The 14,322-nt window shown below is 37.7% G+C and overlaps 1 protein-coding gene across 1 annotated transcript in view; it reads right to left on the bottom strand.

Moving 5' to 3' along the window:
* The window catches only part of NRG3 (neuregulin 3), a gene marked incomplete at both ends in the record, with an annotated part of 417,248 nt that overhangs the window by 234,867 nt on the left and 168,059 nt on the right, over positions 1 to 14,322 (bottom strand). The window contains one exon of the mRNA XM_082486681.1: positions 8,328 to 8,457. Coding sequence (XP_082342807.1) covers positions 8,328 to 8,457 — 130 coding nt within the window. The remainder of the gene's footprint in view (positions 1 to 8,327; positions 8,458 to 14,322) is intronic.

Below are 14,322 nucleotides of genomic sequence, written 5' to 3'. Positions count from 1 at the left end.
ACTTCGAAGAACTTTTTCGAAATTCAAACAAACCATTCGCTCCTAAACACTACAGTAATGGGCCCAGGATAAAAATCAGAATATTTGTCTCTTTAACGTAAGTCATCTATGACAGTTTCCCCGCCTGTCTAATATTAGATACCTCAGTTTTCGTGAGAGTACAGAACCCACACGTTTTTGTCTCACTTGCCCTCTTCCTGTTTGAGACTGTCGGAAGGGCTTTCTTTGCAGAGTGAGGGATTGAGGAAACAGGTGCTTTTGTTTGCTCTTCTTGTTTAGATTAACCTAGAGTACCAGTGGATTAAAGTTTTGGCGGTTAGCATTTTGATATAGTTGGCATTTGTTTCTATTTAAATGACTCAATTGTCCAGAGTTTATTTCTTCTCCTAGCCAGAATTTCTTCCAGCAGATCTTCTGGGAGAATGTCTGCAGATAGGATTAGATTGGAAATGCCATTGCTTCCAGTGTACTTAAGACACTGGCAAGGATAAGAATTTAAATGAGAGATTTCAGATGTCTGCATTACGCACTTCACAAATTCCTTCTTGCCTAAGGGATGTAAGAACAACAACAACAAAAGCCCTAACTCATTTCCAAGTTAATTTAAAGCAGAGTTTGATGGCAGAATATTTGCATACATTAGCTTCAAACCAGATGCAATATACGCAACCAATATTTGCACCCATACTTTCAAAGGTTTTCTTGTCTACAAATACTTTGTCTGTACTATAAAAGCTACACAATCTTTTTTTTTCACCAGCAGGTTTTGGAAAACGAGGGGAAAAATCCTAATTCTTAGAAATTGATGGAATATTCCTTTGCAGGGGAAGAACTTCACCATTTCGTATTTTTCCAATTTTCAGAATATACCTTTTCATCTTGTATTTAGTTTCAGAGAGCACGTACTGAGTAATAGCTTCCTGTAGGTCACATAACTTTGTTTTCCTTTAGAACCAGGAAACAGGAGGCAGTTTAGAGGCACTTTCTTCCACTGACAGATCAACTTTCTTCCTGGAAGTTTGTATTTTATATTGAATGGATCCGAGTCATCTCTACCAGTAGAGATGTGCTACACAATCAAGATGCCTTGCTAACCTATAATGATAAGACACAGCTTCAGAAACACGTGTAGGCACAAGAAGAGGTGGTGATAAAAATTTAAGGTTCCACCGGCTTTAAGTGTTCTTGCTAGTGAGACGTGAGAATAAATGCTAGCGCAGCATTGCTTTCTGATCTCCCACTTAGGTGCCAGATCAAGAAATCCAAAAATTATTATTAGCAGCCTCAAGAGAAAGCTATCTCAGCTGCTGAGCCGGCAACTGCCTTTCTCACTTCTGTCTCCTGAAATTCAAGGTTACAGCCCAACTCTTACTTCAGCCAACTGAAGGGATCTTCCCAAATGCAAAGGCAGCTGAACTGGGTCTCTTTCTCTTCCAGTCCTCCAGAAAGAGATGATAGTTTACTTAAAGCTGCCAGAAATATTTTTGTTCCACTCACACTACTGGCTGCTCTTAGAAATTCTACTTCTTTTATGTTTGGGAAATAACTGTGTACACACATAAGTGAAAGAATTAACACTGTTACCTGTGAATTTAAAATGTTTGGCTTTAAAAAGAAAAAGGAGGCAGGAAGACATGCTAAGCCTATAACTATGTTTTCCCATACTTCGTTAACTGAAAATGGATTTACATTAGTCTTTTAATATTGTGTGAAAGAGAAATTAATTCTACAGTTTTCCAGTCCTCTATGCTGACGTAAGTTTAGAATATGTAAATTCTCTTAAGCTTCAATGTTAACTATGGATGCACAGCTACACTGTTTCTCCTTTCTTTCTTCTTCCTTCAAGAATATTAATTTGAATAAGTATTTCAAACAAGATGAAACGGACTACGAGTTTTATTTTGTTTTTACGGCTATTTGTTTAAATCAAATGAATCACAGGTGAATTAAGTTAAATTAGTGTAGAATGTATTCTATGCATACAGTATTGTGGCTTTTACCTTACTACTCTGACTGGAAATCTTCATCATAACCTGACGCAGGAGTGTGAATTTCAGGACTTCAAAAGACAGAAACGGAACCAGGAAGTTAACGCTGTCTAGGAGTCAAAGCTTTTCAAAGGGATATCATTAGAAAAACTGGCCTGGTTAAGGTGCTCAGCAGGAAGCAAATAACACCTGAAATACTATGAATACAGACTACAGCATCTCGATAGAAACTTAAAGCTATCACTTAATACAAAGCTTTATTTTATTCTGTATTTATTTTCACCATGAAATTAATTATTATTTATATAAGAAGACTAATACAAACTTGTTTTCAGAAAACGTTTAAGAGGGATAAATAGGTAATGGGTATTTTGCCAGCGACTACTCCGGTGCGTAGAGCTGCTTGACGGAATGACACTATGTGCACAGCGACAAACCCAGCAATTTATTGCAGCACGCAAAAACTTAAGCATGTGCTGAAGGGTGAATTTTTGTAAACACATGAAAGGAAACGTCTGTCATGCTGTTTGAAATACAGACTGTTACACTGCTGCATTAAAACACTCAGTTTTGCAGATATTTGAAAGTAATTGAACTTCGTAAGACTTTTCAATTTGCATAAATATATTTTTCAAGCGGAAATTATTTTCTACTGCAGAAGTTCCAGAAGATTGAAGGCAGCAAGTAACTGCTAAATGCAATAATCTAGGGGGAAATCTGTAAATAAAAACCACTGTAAAATGGAGTGTTGAGACTGCGAAAATTAAGCAACTTTGACAAGAAGCTTTCTCGAGAGCCTCTGTCTTATGATAGTTAAATTACGAAAGCATGAATCAGGTGTTATTGAATACAGCCATGTTTAGTGTGCGTATCACATGTTCTTGCACTATTTCACTAGGAGAGAATGTTAAAATACTCCATTTTTATATTTAAAAACTATTTGTTATTTATGGAATTCTTATACCATAATATCAGACTTGAAGGATTTTAATATTAGGGGACTATTAGGAAAAAGAGTATGGATAACTGAGAAAGTACTGGTTTTATGCAGGTGAAGTTTAGTATTCGGACAAAATAATTTAGTTTTGATTCTGACCAAATGATTCTAATGAAATGAGCTCAAATCTTATGCGTTGATTACAGAAAATTTCAGACAAAATGGTAAAAACCATGTGAGATTAGATAACACCAAAAAAGTTACGATACCTAGGTAACAAGTATGAGTCCTACACACGTCTTGGGCTTTACACCATTTTACTTTGAGGATTAGAAACCATTTTTCTTCACGGTTCATATCCAAAACAGTTTAAAATGATAAAACAGGTATGTGACAGCAAAGTCATGCAATCTCTTCCTTTAATTTCAAGGGGCAGGAGCTCGAAAGAAAACGCACAGAAGTGGTTTGGGTTTTGGGGGATGTTTTTCGTTTGTTTGTTTGTTTTCTTTGCATGAAGGAAACGAAATATCTAAAACTAGACAAGAAAAGCATGAGGTTTTCCAATAAAAAAGGGAAAAGTAGTCAAACTGCAGATTTGTCATTAATATTACTCAAAGAAATAAAGGCTTTTACTCATTTGTTGTTTACTAGCACTGTCTCGAGCGCTAGTAAACAACTATGAATGTGGCTGAGCTGTTTCTCGCCTTGGGATGTGCGGTCCATGTGAAACTTCTTGGCCAGAATGTCTGCCTCCTGACTTCTTACAGGCCTGAGTTTTGAAAAGTATCACAGTCACAAAGCTTTAGGCACACAGGCTATTTCATTTGAGCTAACAGAAACAACCGCATTGCTGAAGGCAACCACGAGTTGTAAAAGCACTGCTGAAGAAGCAGGTGATGTAATAATAATGCATTGCGATAGCTATATTAAAATATAGTTGCTTAACAACAGCTTGGAGCTACCTAATGTGCTATTTGAAGTTCACCTCAGCTTTTCTAAAGCAAATAGGAAAGTAAAAATGGCAGCATTTCCAGCTAATGATGTGTGCAACTACCCAAATATAATCTAGGTATGTGCCGCAGCTATGCTCATAAGCCAATAATTTTCACAACAGGAGGTCCATTGATTGCCCTTGACATGGAAAGTATCTGAAATTTTAAGCACAGCTTTCTTCCCCCTTTAAACTCTTGTAGCTGTATGTTACGTTGTCAGCTTAATGCAATGGATTATTTTCGATGAAACTAACCTTGTAATAGTGTCACATCAATGAAATGTTTTATTTATTCAACGCTATTGCATAGTGAATAATTTTCTGGGTTTGCTTTACTTACGTGCTGGAAGCGCTCTGAGAAAGCGTCACTGAAATACAAGATGGGGGAACACACCAAATGGAGCGGCTGGTATTTTAGAACACCTAGGTCGGCCTGCAAAAGCCTAGGTAACAAAACGGGGAAATGATCTTCTCTTTTTAGATTTTTTAACTTGTGGTTAAGCGCACGCATCATAGGCCATGCTCAGACCTGTTCTAAAGTCCAATCTGATCCCTTTCTCCTGCTTTTACTGACAGCCAGGGTTATGCCTGGATAACAGTTACTACTGTGCAAAAGACTCACAATTAAACCTCCAGCATATAAACATTTATTCAAATTGGACTTTCATTAAAAGGGAATTCAATCCTTCTGGTCTCTGGACAGATTTTAAACAAAGCTGAGCAATGCTATTATGAATTTTAATCAACTAAGTGTAAAAATGGAAATTTTTATGCACAAAAAAAGCAAGATCACCAAGCTCAAAATTCATCAGAACAAGATGAATGCATCAAAACTAGATTGTCCTATGAAATCTGAAAACTCTGGGATAGTAACCACAGTAGTGTTCTTTTGGATGCCTACGTACAACCTGCTGTAAGTTGGTTAACTGGGAATGATGTTTTGTTTACTGTGCATTTGTGAGTCTATTCTTTCACCCTCCATCGTTAGAAAAATTATTCAGGTTTTATACTGCTTGCTTCATGAAGGAGAGATGAAGGACACGAACTAAGGACAAAAGAAATATCTCATCCAACATCCCCATATCTATAAAGAGTACATTAGAGTTCATTGCCAATGCCAGTATTTCCAGTGCGTACACAATAGCCTTAATAGCTTCTTTCAGAAGAGAAATTTAACAGTGCAATCCTCTTCTCCCCTCAGAAGTTTTAGCCACTCATTCATCCAGTGTTTTCTAGTCCTAAACAGATAATCAGAAGAAAATGAAGGGACTGAAAAGAAAAAACGGAGGAAGATTCACACCAAAACAAAACCCCAAAGCCAAAAACCCAGAGTGAGTTGAGCCAGGGTCTTTGAAATAAAATTGTACAGACAAAACTAAAACTTTATTTAAAGCCCACATTACGTAATACCCAGCTAAATGCCAATGTGTCAGTGTTGACTGTGTACTTGATTTGTTTTATGTAAATAACAACTAAAAGCACCCTGACCATTAAGCTTAAATTCTCAAGGCGGCAACAGGGAAAAGAATTCAGCATATGTAGAAGCTAAATATGAAGTTTCCCTACTGTTGACCTACCCTATCCTTAAAACAAGCTTGTGTTAAACCATTCACAAAAATAAATACTGAAGTCACACCTTTAAAATAGCACAAACAACATCCAGTGTATCTTGTTACCTAACCATCTGGGAGATCTCTGCCAGTTTACATCCCCAGGCAAAGTAAGTACAGCGAGTAAAATGGACAAGTTCAAACAAAAATGCAATTGTAGAATTTGAAACTATAACCATTTCTATACTTTTTTCCTCCAGTTGTCAACTAAGCTAAAAAAAAAAAAAAAAAAAAAAAAAGTCTCTTGAATTCAGGACACATCCTCTATAGGCGGACAAAAATGGAAGGTGAATGAGCAAGGCTGCTGCAGACCTCCTCATTTATTGTATTCCCAGTAGTCTCCTGCAACGTGGCCTCCCTCTTGGCCTTTACCAAGGGTGCACGCTGGTCCCACTCTCCACAAATGCAGGTCCAAACTAGATAAGGCACGTGTCTCACAAACCAGAAAAAAGTTATAGAGCCAGGGCTCTACAATATGCAGCTGCCAATGTCATTATTGACTGCCGGAATGAGACGTGCTCATCTCCTACTGTCCAACAAGAGTGTGATGAATTTTGTCAACTCTGAAAGGTGCTTGAACTGCCAGTTGAGACTGTTTGCACTGCCAGTATAGCTCATGAGGATAGAGAAGAGGTCCAGGATGTAACTCAAAGATTTATTAATTGCTATCAAATCTTTTCTTCTAACAATCGTTAGCGTATTTGTCCTTAAACACGTACACACAACAAGAACAACCGCACAACTGCTTAAGCATATCATCTACTAACACTCTTTAAACCTGACAAAGTGGGACGAACGTTTTTTTGCTACATCAAGGTCTTCTATCCGCAGCTGTTCCACATGGCAAATTCCCATTTCAGTAAATTGGTGCTCTGTTCCCAGAACAGATGCAAAAATCAAACTCCCAATGAGAATACACAATGCAGCCTGATTCTAAGAACAAAGTATCATTTCACTCTCTAAGTCTTCATAATTCTGTATTCAAATAAGTCTCTTAATTGCAATGGGAATTCCATAACCCTTTCATTCTCAGGGAAAACCACTATTTTTTTTTCTAGTTGGAGGACAAATACGGTACAACAATATTGTATTTTTCTGTATGTGTACATTCTAGCTGATATTTCAGACCATGGTTCTAAGCTACAGATAGAAAAAACCTGCGTCCCACTCACTACAGCACTGGCCCAGACAACGAGACATATAGTCTGTTACCAACGTAGAGATACAGAATTGGAAGGTCAAATTAAAAGGTTTCTCTTCATTAATGACATACATACCAGTATCATAAAAGTGATTCTGAACAAGCTGCTGCTAGCAGTGTTGAAGGTCCTTACAGAATTAAACAAAGCATTATAACTAGTTTAATCACCTTTTAAATATTAAGTATTCTCTTGCCATAGGAATTTTTATTGCCTTATACATGTCTTTTTGTGTTGCGCGCTTCAAAGTACCCACTGAAATAAGCAGATGTTTAAATCCCAGAGAACGTGTCAATGCCTGAAACTTGTACAAGCAATGCAAATCTGTTACAGATAGGAGCTGACAGATTCACAAATGGTACCCGGATTTCCCCATGGAAGAATTACACAAGAGAAGGTCATGAAAAAATTTCACTCTGCTGGAAAGAATGAAAACTCAACACTCTGGCTTGTTTCGTTACGAGGAAAAGCTTGGGGGGAAAAGCTTCTAGCCATTAGTCAAGACTGTGGCATTAGAATCACAGCAAATAAACAGGAATTTGGCAAAGGCAGACAACAGCAAAGATCTTGAAAGTCAAAACCCCCAAAAAGACATCTCGTGAGATATACTCCTATAGATAGAAGTTTAATTCATACAGTTTACTGGAACAGTCTGTTTAAAGAAATTAACTAATAAATATACCAGCCTAATTAGAAATCATTCAGGAAAGCTTTTGAGTATCTTAGGTGCTTTGTATTGTTTATATTAGAAATAGCTATATATTTAGATGCCCAGTTTAGAATTTAAGCATATAAGCATATTAGATATACCTTCTGTATGCCAAATACAGTACCTTAGGAGTAGATTAAAACATCAAAAGTAGAGGTTTTAATTTTTGACCATTTCTGCTCAAAAGGTCGTTTGAATCATTGAGATTTTTTTTTTAATTCTCATCTTTAGGAAGATGTTACAGTGTTCCCTCTGCATATCGCTCCCTTTCACTGGACACTACATCTAGAATAATTACATTTGGTGATCTGGTTTTCTTTTCCGATATTCTTTTAAATACATTCAACGTGGTCATAGACCAACAGAAATTCAGGAGCTGTAGAACAGCTATATAGCAGGTTCAGATGGCTACTACAGTCCAATTTATCTTTCAGTAATTAAACTTATGAAAACCTAATTCCTAAAACTAACTGAACAACTCTTCTTCTCTCTCTTTGAAGAGTGCATACAGCTATTGTCAAAGCTCTGCTTTGAGTACCCAAAATAAAGGAACGGTTCTGGTATGCAGAGGAATGCAAGATTTTAATAGGTAAAAAACAAAGCCAAATATTAATCCTTAATTGTTTATACAATTAGAAAATAGAATACTGAAGATTTGAAGATTTTTCTTATCTATAAAAGTAATCAAAATGTTGCTTTGGTATTTCCATATCTGTATTTACAAATACTACAGACAATAAAAAAAAAATAATTATCAACTGTGAGGGATCCAATCAAATTGGAAGCAAATTCCATTGCTTTATAACATTCTAAGTCTGAATGTTTATTTTTTATAATGCTGTCCCCCCTTGACAGAAGACTTTTTTTTTGCAACTTCTTCTCAAATGACTTACCGGCAGTGTTTATGTGATCCTGTTAAGGTTTCAATCACAAAGCATTCCCCTTCATTGAGACAATATGCAAGATCCTTGTCTTTGCATGGCTTAAAGTGCTCAGACCGCTCAGTGGAATACGTTGTAGTATCTATGGAGAAAACAAAGGAAAGAAATGCTGTAAGGCTAAATATTGAATGTTCTTGAAGTATATCTTAAATAAATTTGGTCACATTGGTCTCAGTAACATCAACTGATCAAGACAGACTAACAGAAAGCAAAAGCACAGGGCAAGCAAACTTCAATGTGACTGCCACGTTATTTCCAATCAAGCTCCTTGAAAAGATTCACAAAAGGAATCTTGTATTTGGAAGTATTAGCAGAAAAACAAACTATACTGCAGCAAAGTTGAGTATAATTTCAACCACTTCCGATTTCCAAAGTATCCTTTCTAAAAATGTAAACACACCTATTTGGTATTCTTAAACCAGAACAAGAATTTCATATTAATACACTGAAATACAGTTTTAAATACAATACACAGCTTTTTTTCATGAAAAATGAGTAAAATTAGTATATTGGTTTTGCATGGCAAGGTTTTGGTAGCAGGGGGGGCTACAGGGGTGGCTTCTGTGAGAAGCTGCTAGCAGCTTCCACTGTGTCCAACAGAGCCAATGCCAGACGGCTCCAAGACGGACATGCTGCTGGCCACAGCCGAGCCCATCAGCAACGGTGGTAGCGCCTCTGGGATAACATAGTTAAGAAGGAAAATAATAAAAACCAACCCCAAAACAAAAGAGAAATCAAACTGTGCAACACCAACAGCGGTCAGGACAGAGGAGTAAGAATACGTGAGGGTTACAACCCTGCAGACACGCAGGTCAGTGAAGAAGGAGGGGAGAAGGTGCTCCAGCCGCTGGAGCAGAGATTCCCCCTGAAGCCCATGGTGAAGACCATAGTGAGGCAGGCTGTCCCCCTGCAGCCCACGGAGGTTAACGGTGGAGCAGATATCCACCTACAGCCCGTGGAAGACCCCACAGCGGAGCAGGTGGATGCCCAAAGGAGGCTGCGACCCTGTGGGAAGCCCGGGCTGGAGCCTACAGCAGGACCTATGGACCCACGGAGAGAGGTGCTCAGGCTGGAGCAGAGGAAGAATGTGAGGAGTCCTACCCTTGAGGAGGAAGGAGTGGCAGAGAAAACGTGTGATGAACTGACCACAATCCCCAAATCCCCGTTCCCTGCACTGCTCAGGGGGAGGAGGGAAAGAAAAGGGGGAGTGAAGTTGAGCCCAGGAAGAAGGGAGGGGTGGAGGAAAAGGTGTTCTAAGATTTAGGTTTTATTTCCCATTATCCTCCTCTGATTTCATTGGTCATAAATTAATTTCCCCGAGTCGAGTCTGTTTTGCCCATGACAGTAACTGCTGAGTGATCCCCCTCTCCTTATCTCGCCCCACGAGCCCTTCGTTGTATTTTCTCTCCCCTGCCCAGCTGAGGAGGGGAGGGACGGAGCGGCTTTGGTGGGTACCTGGCGTCCAGCCAGGGTCAACCCACTGCAAGAGGTTAATATAGTAACAACCTAAAAAACCCTCATAAACTCCATGACAACAGGAGAAAAAAGAGAAAAAAAAAAAGAGCCAAAAACCTAAGGACAATGCTAATTTGTTTCACCAGTCACAAAAATTGACCCAGAACTTAACACAACCAATGCGCTATAGACTGATTCATTTCAGGTACATCATCTGTAGGTTTCTAGAGGTCCGTTGATACACCCCTGCAACACAATTCAAAAAAATTAATTACAGTTTGGACAGTTGGCTGTAACTTCAGAATATGTAATTAGATAATGAGATTTGGAATAGGCTGACAGTACGTCAGGGTGATCTACCTTTCCTGTCTTCTAATATATCTCTTTAACCTTTGCAATCCAGTTGGATTAATCAACAATAAAATGAAATTTTCAGAGGAAGATATCTGACTGACAGATATTTTTATTTTCTTTACTAAGACAAGGGTTTTCTAATGAAGTGTGATTTTCAAAGTAGACAATGATTTCTATAGAGCCATGGCTCAATCTTCACATATAATCTTAACTCTCAAAGTTTAAATTCCTCCCCACTTTGTGGGAAAAAGGACCAGGATCTAATATACTACGTATATTAAAATTATAAGAGAACATTTCATTCTATACCATACAGACTATCACAAAATGTTTTGTTGCCTGCTGTGAAAGGCACGAAGCTGTGCTCAGCGCACACGGAACTTTACAAACTCAAAATCACGAGTAAAAAGTGAGTTAATGTGTTTACATAACTCGATACAAAGTAAATACCCACTAAGCTAATAGCAGAATTGGAAACCAAAAAGCTGAAATACAAGATAACTGTAAGGATGGTTCTGCAAGAAAACTCAGATCATTCTAAAAATCTTTCAAAGTAACTTTTTTCATTCTTAGTGTATTTTAAATAAAAGTGCTACAAAGTTTCTCTTATTATCCACACTAAGTGAAGGCAGAGTAATAAAATACATACGGAAAGAATAAGAACATCTACATCCTAATTTTTGTGTACAACGCTTTTTCCCCCCTGAGAGAAAATATTTTAGTTCAAAGTTTTCAGTGGAGAGAAAAAAAATCCTAGGAGTAAACTCCAATAGTCTCCCTTCAAATGTTTTTGCAGATACAGAACGAGAGGTCCTGCCATTTTTCCAGTGCAGGCTATATAAAAACTCTTATGCTTTGAATGACTGCAAGCAAACCCTGAAGTGAAGTTCCCAAAATTCAATTTGATACACAATACAAGATGTTTGTAAATGCAAACAATGACTAACGCATCACTGTGGACATTTCAAGAATGATCAGGTTTTATGCAACAAAAATATCTTCAAGTAGAAAAAAAGGTAGCCCAGTTACCTTTTAAAGTCAATTTTACACAGGAGAACTTAAACGATCATTTAAAATTTGCCTAGGAGAAAAAAAAAAACAAAAAACCAAAACCAAGAAAAGAAACCCAAAACAAAACCAACCAAACCAAAAAAACCCCACCAGTAATCAGATATGCTGTTTCTGTCCCTTTTAAATATGGAAAACAGAAGATAATATTATTTGAAAGCACCTGTGGTAATTACAAAAGGTAACTAAAACCGTTTGACGAGCAGCAACTCAACTTGATACGGCTTCAGAGAACAGAACACTTATATTCGTCAACCTGCTCTGAAGAAACAACCGTGCAAATACCTTTATGAAGGCAGTCGCATTACATAGACCAAAGTAATCTGAGACGTCCCCAAAGGACAACAGCGAAACTAAGGAGACACGCAGCTTCACAAAGTGTGTCTTTGAGTCAGTGATGTACTGAATTCTCAGAGCACAGCGTCTGAAGCGCAGCGTACTCCTCTTCTACCATAATTAACTCAAAAATTCCTTGTCAAGGTCAGCATTTTAAGTTTTAGCTTAAATATATTCTTTAGAGGTTTTGTTCTCTTTTATTTTAATCACTTCTCTGTTCAATATTATTCAAGATTAAATCAAGTCCACAGCAGAAACTTTTGCCAATTCAGCAGTGTCAGAAGAGAGCTAAGACTGAGCACGTGACATTTTATGCTGGCAGAAGTGCCACTGACGATACAGCTACAGCATCACTAAATTTATTTGAGTACTAATGGAAATTACCCAAGTAATTGGACTTCTCTGCTGATATAAATTGTTAACAAACTACGGTGTGCTGTTGAAGCGAGGCAGCCTTCCAGAACTGGAGTTTCTGACACGTCCAGAGGAGTGACGTGCTGCTCTGCCCATGCAGAGTGATGTGGGGTTGCAGTCAAAACGCTTCCCTCAGAGCCCCATTTGTTTTATTTACAAACTCGCATAAGCTCTGATACTTCATTTTCTCCACTTGCACATGATTTCAAGCTTTTCTAACGTTGTTTTGAGTTCTGTCTCTGGTTTTTCAAACGAAGCACAATTGTGTCGAAAAGTAAACTATAATTTGTCACTTTTTTTAAAACGAATACAGTCTCATTAAAAGTCAGTTGTAAGTTACAGCCTTTTCTGTCTGGGAATTACTCGTGCAAGTCTAACCAGGTTGATGCACATGGAAACATCTGTCTATGTACAGCCGATCTCTGGTCTGCAAAGATCAGATGTCTTAGCTACAAAGGTCATTCACTAGCATTCAAAAGCTCAAAAGCTGTGTTACCAATTGATATTCTAGATATCCCAAGAGCTGTTCGGTATTTTCTGATGGATATACTCACATAGAGGATATGTGTGTTTTCCGAAAACTTAGAATCCTGCTGTTATTTCATGTTGCACTCACAATGAAACAAACTCTGTTACAGCTCCATTAAATATTGAAGAAACAAAATGTAGAAACTTGGTCTAAACAGAACTACAGAAAGAAAAAAAATGATGGAAAACACTGTAGAGACTATATAGTTTTCTTGATTCATTTTCTAATAAATAATAAATCTTATTGTCTGTTCCCCCCCCCCCTTTTCTGGGGTGGGCTCCTAACCATGCACTGAATTGACTTTCCCTTGGTGGAACAGTCCTTCATATCTTCAGAAGCCTGCTAAGTACCCACCATTCTACTGTGAAGTTTGATTTATTTTTTTTTAAAGTGATAAAACCTAGACATTGACAAAATTACTAGTACAGCCCCTTAATTTATTTTCTAGTCTTTGAACATGGCTAACAGACCCACACATATTTTAGATAACAAAAGGGATGCATGTAGATGTCCTTGAATTCAGTACTTAAATGCCAATAATCCATAACCCCTTAAAGTCGTCTTTTTTTTTTTTTTTTTAAATTGCTAAGTGTCCAAGCGTTTCATGCAAAAGCAGCAGGGGCTATTGATTTCTGCTGGAATCTTTCCAACTAAATTGGAATAAAGAATTTCTAGGCACTTTTGCTCTATTTTTCTCGCCTCACTTTATCAGCAGCACTTTATGTATGACTCCCATACTCCAAAAATGGATATACCATTCCCAAGTCTCAGATATCACTGTTTAATCAAACGAATAAGAACTCAGTTTACATTTCAACGGAAGGCTTCAAGATCTTTTATTTAGAAGCATGGAGTTGGTTAAAGAAATGCAGTCATTTGGGAATATCGAAAAAAATTCAGCAGTAAGTTTTCAGATGTTATTTTACTTTGTTAAGGCCTAAAGCTTGGTCTAAAGAAGCGTTAGTGACTTCGTATTCTTGTCTCATTAATCAATTTCATCATATTTATACCGGCACAGAAAGGCTCATTATAGCTAATTTATTGAATGATCCTTAAGGTATAATACAGATACTATAAATACTATCTCCCTCTTCAAGGCTACCAGATTTCTTGTTTCCAGTACTGTGCTCTGATATTAATAAACCTGTACTTGCAAAGGACAAATGCAGGAAAAGAGAGAATGCAAGATTTAAAATATCCTGGGAAACAGCGGCATACGTGGCAGCTGTTTCTGCGCAGACTGCAGTAGCAGCAATCATTCCCGCCCATCACATCCATCTCACAGCATTCTGCCTTTAGAAACAGATTTTCCTGGGTACATCTCCAATAAAAATAAAGTTTTGCATGCTAGCTTTAAATGATACCCACACTGTGCGCACCTCATCATAAACATTTTTTCCAGACAGACAGCCTTCGCTGCTATAGAGAGGGAAAAAGATGACCTATGAGAGAACAAGGGATGAGAAGATCCTGATTAACTTTTCTGAAGTCACTACATGGGGTGGCAACTACTCGATGCATTATCAGGGAGGAGTATTTAAGACACCATATTTGGTTTAACGCCAGAGTTTACATGTGAAAAGGCTTTTTAAAAATACTGCCTATTTTGACCACCATTGGGTATTACCAGCTTTACAGATTTAGCATCAGCGTACGAGTTAGCTTTTCCTTTACTTTGTTATCCATTTATCACTAATCATGTCTCCGAGAACCACTGACTTACTGAGGCACCAAAAATAAGACCCCATTTTTAAATGCACTACAGAAAGTAAGCCAATTACAAACAACCGA

This window comes from Vanellus vanellus, assembly GCF_965231255.1.
Source record: "Vanellus vanellus genome assembly, chromosome: 7".
Taxonomy (NCBI): Eukaryota; Metazoa; Chordata; class Aves; order Charadriiformes; family Charadriidae; genus Vanellus; species Vanellus vanellus.
This window is presented reverse-complemented; position numbering and strand designations above follow the sequence as displayed.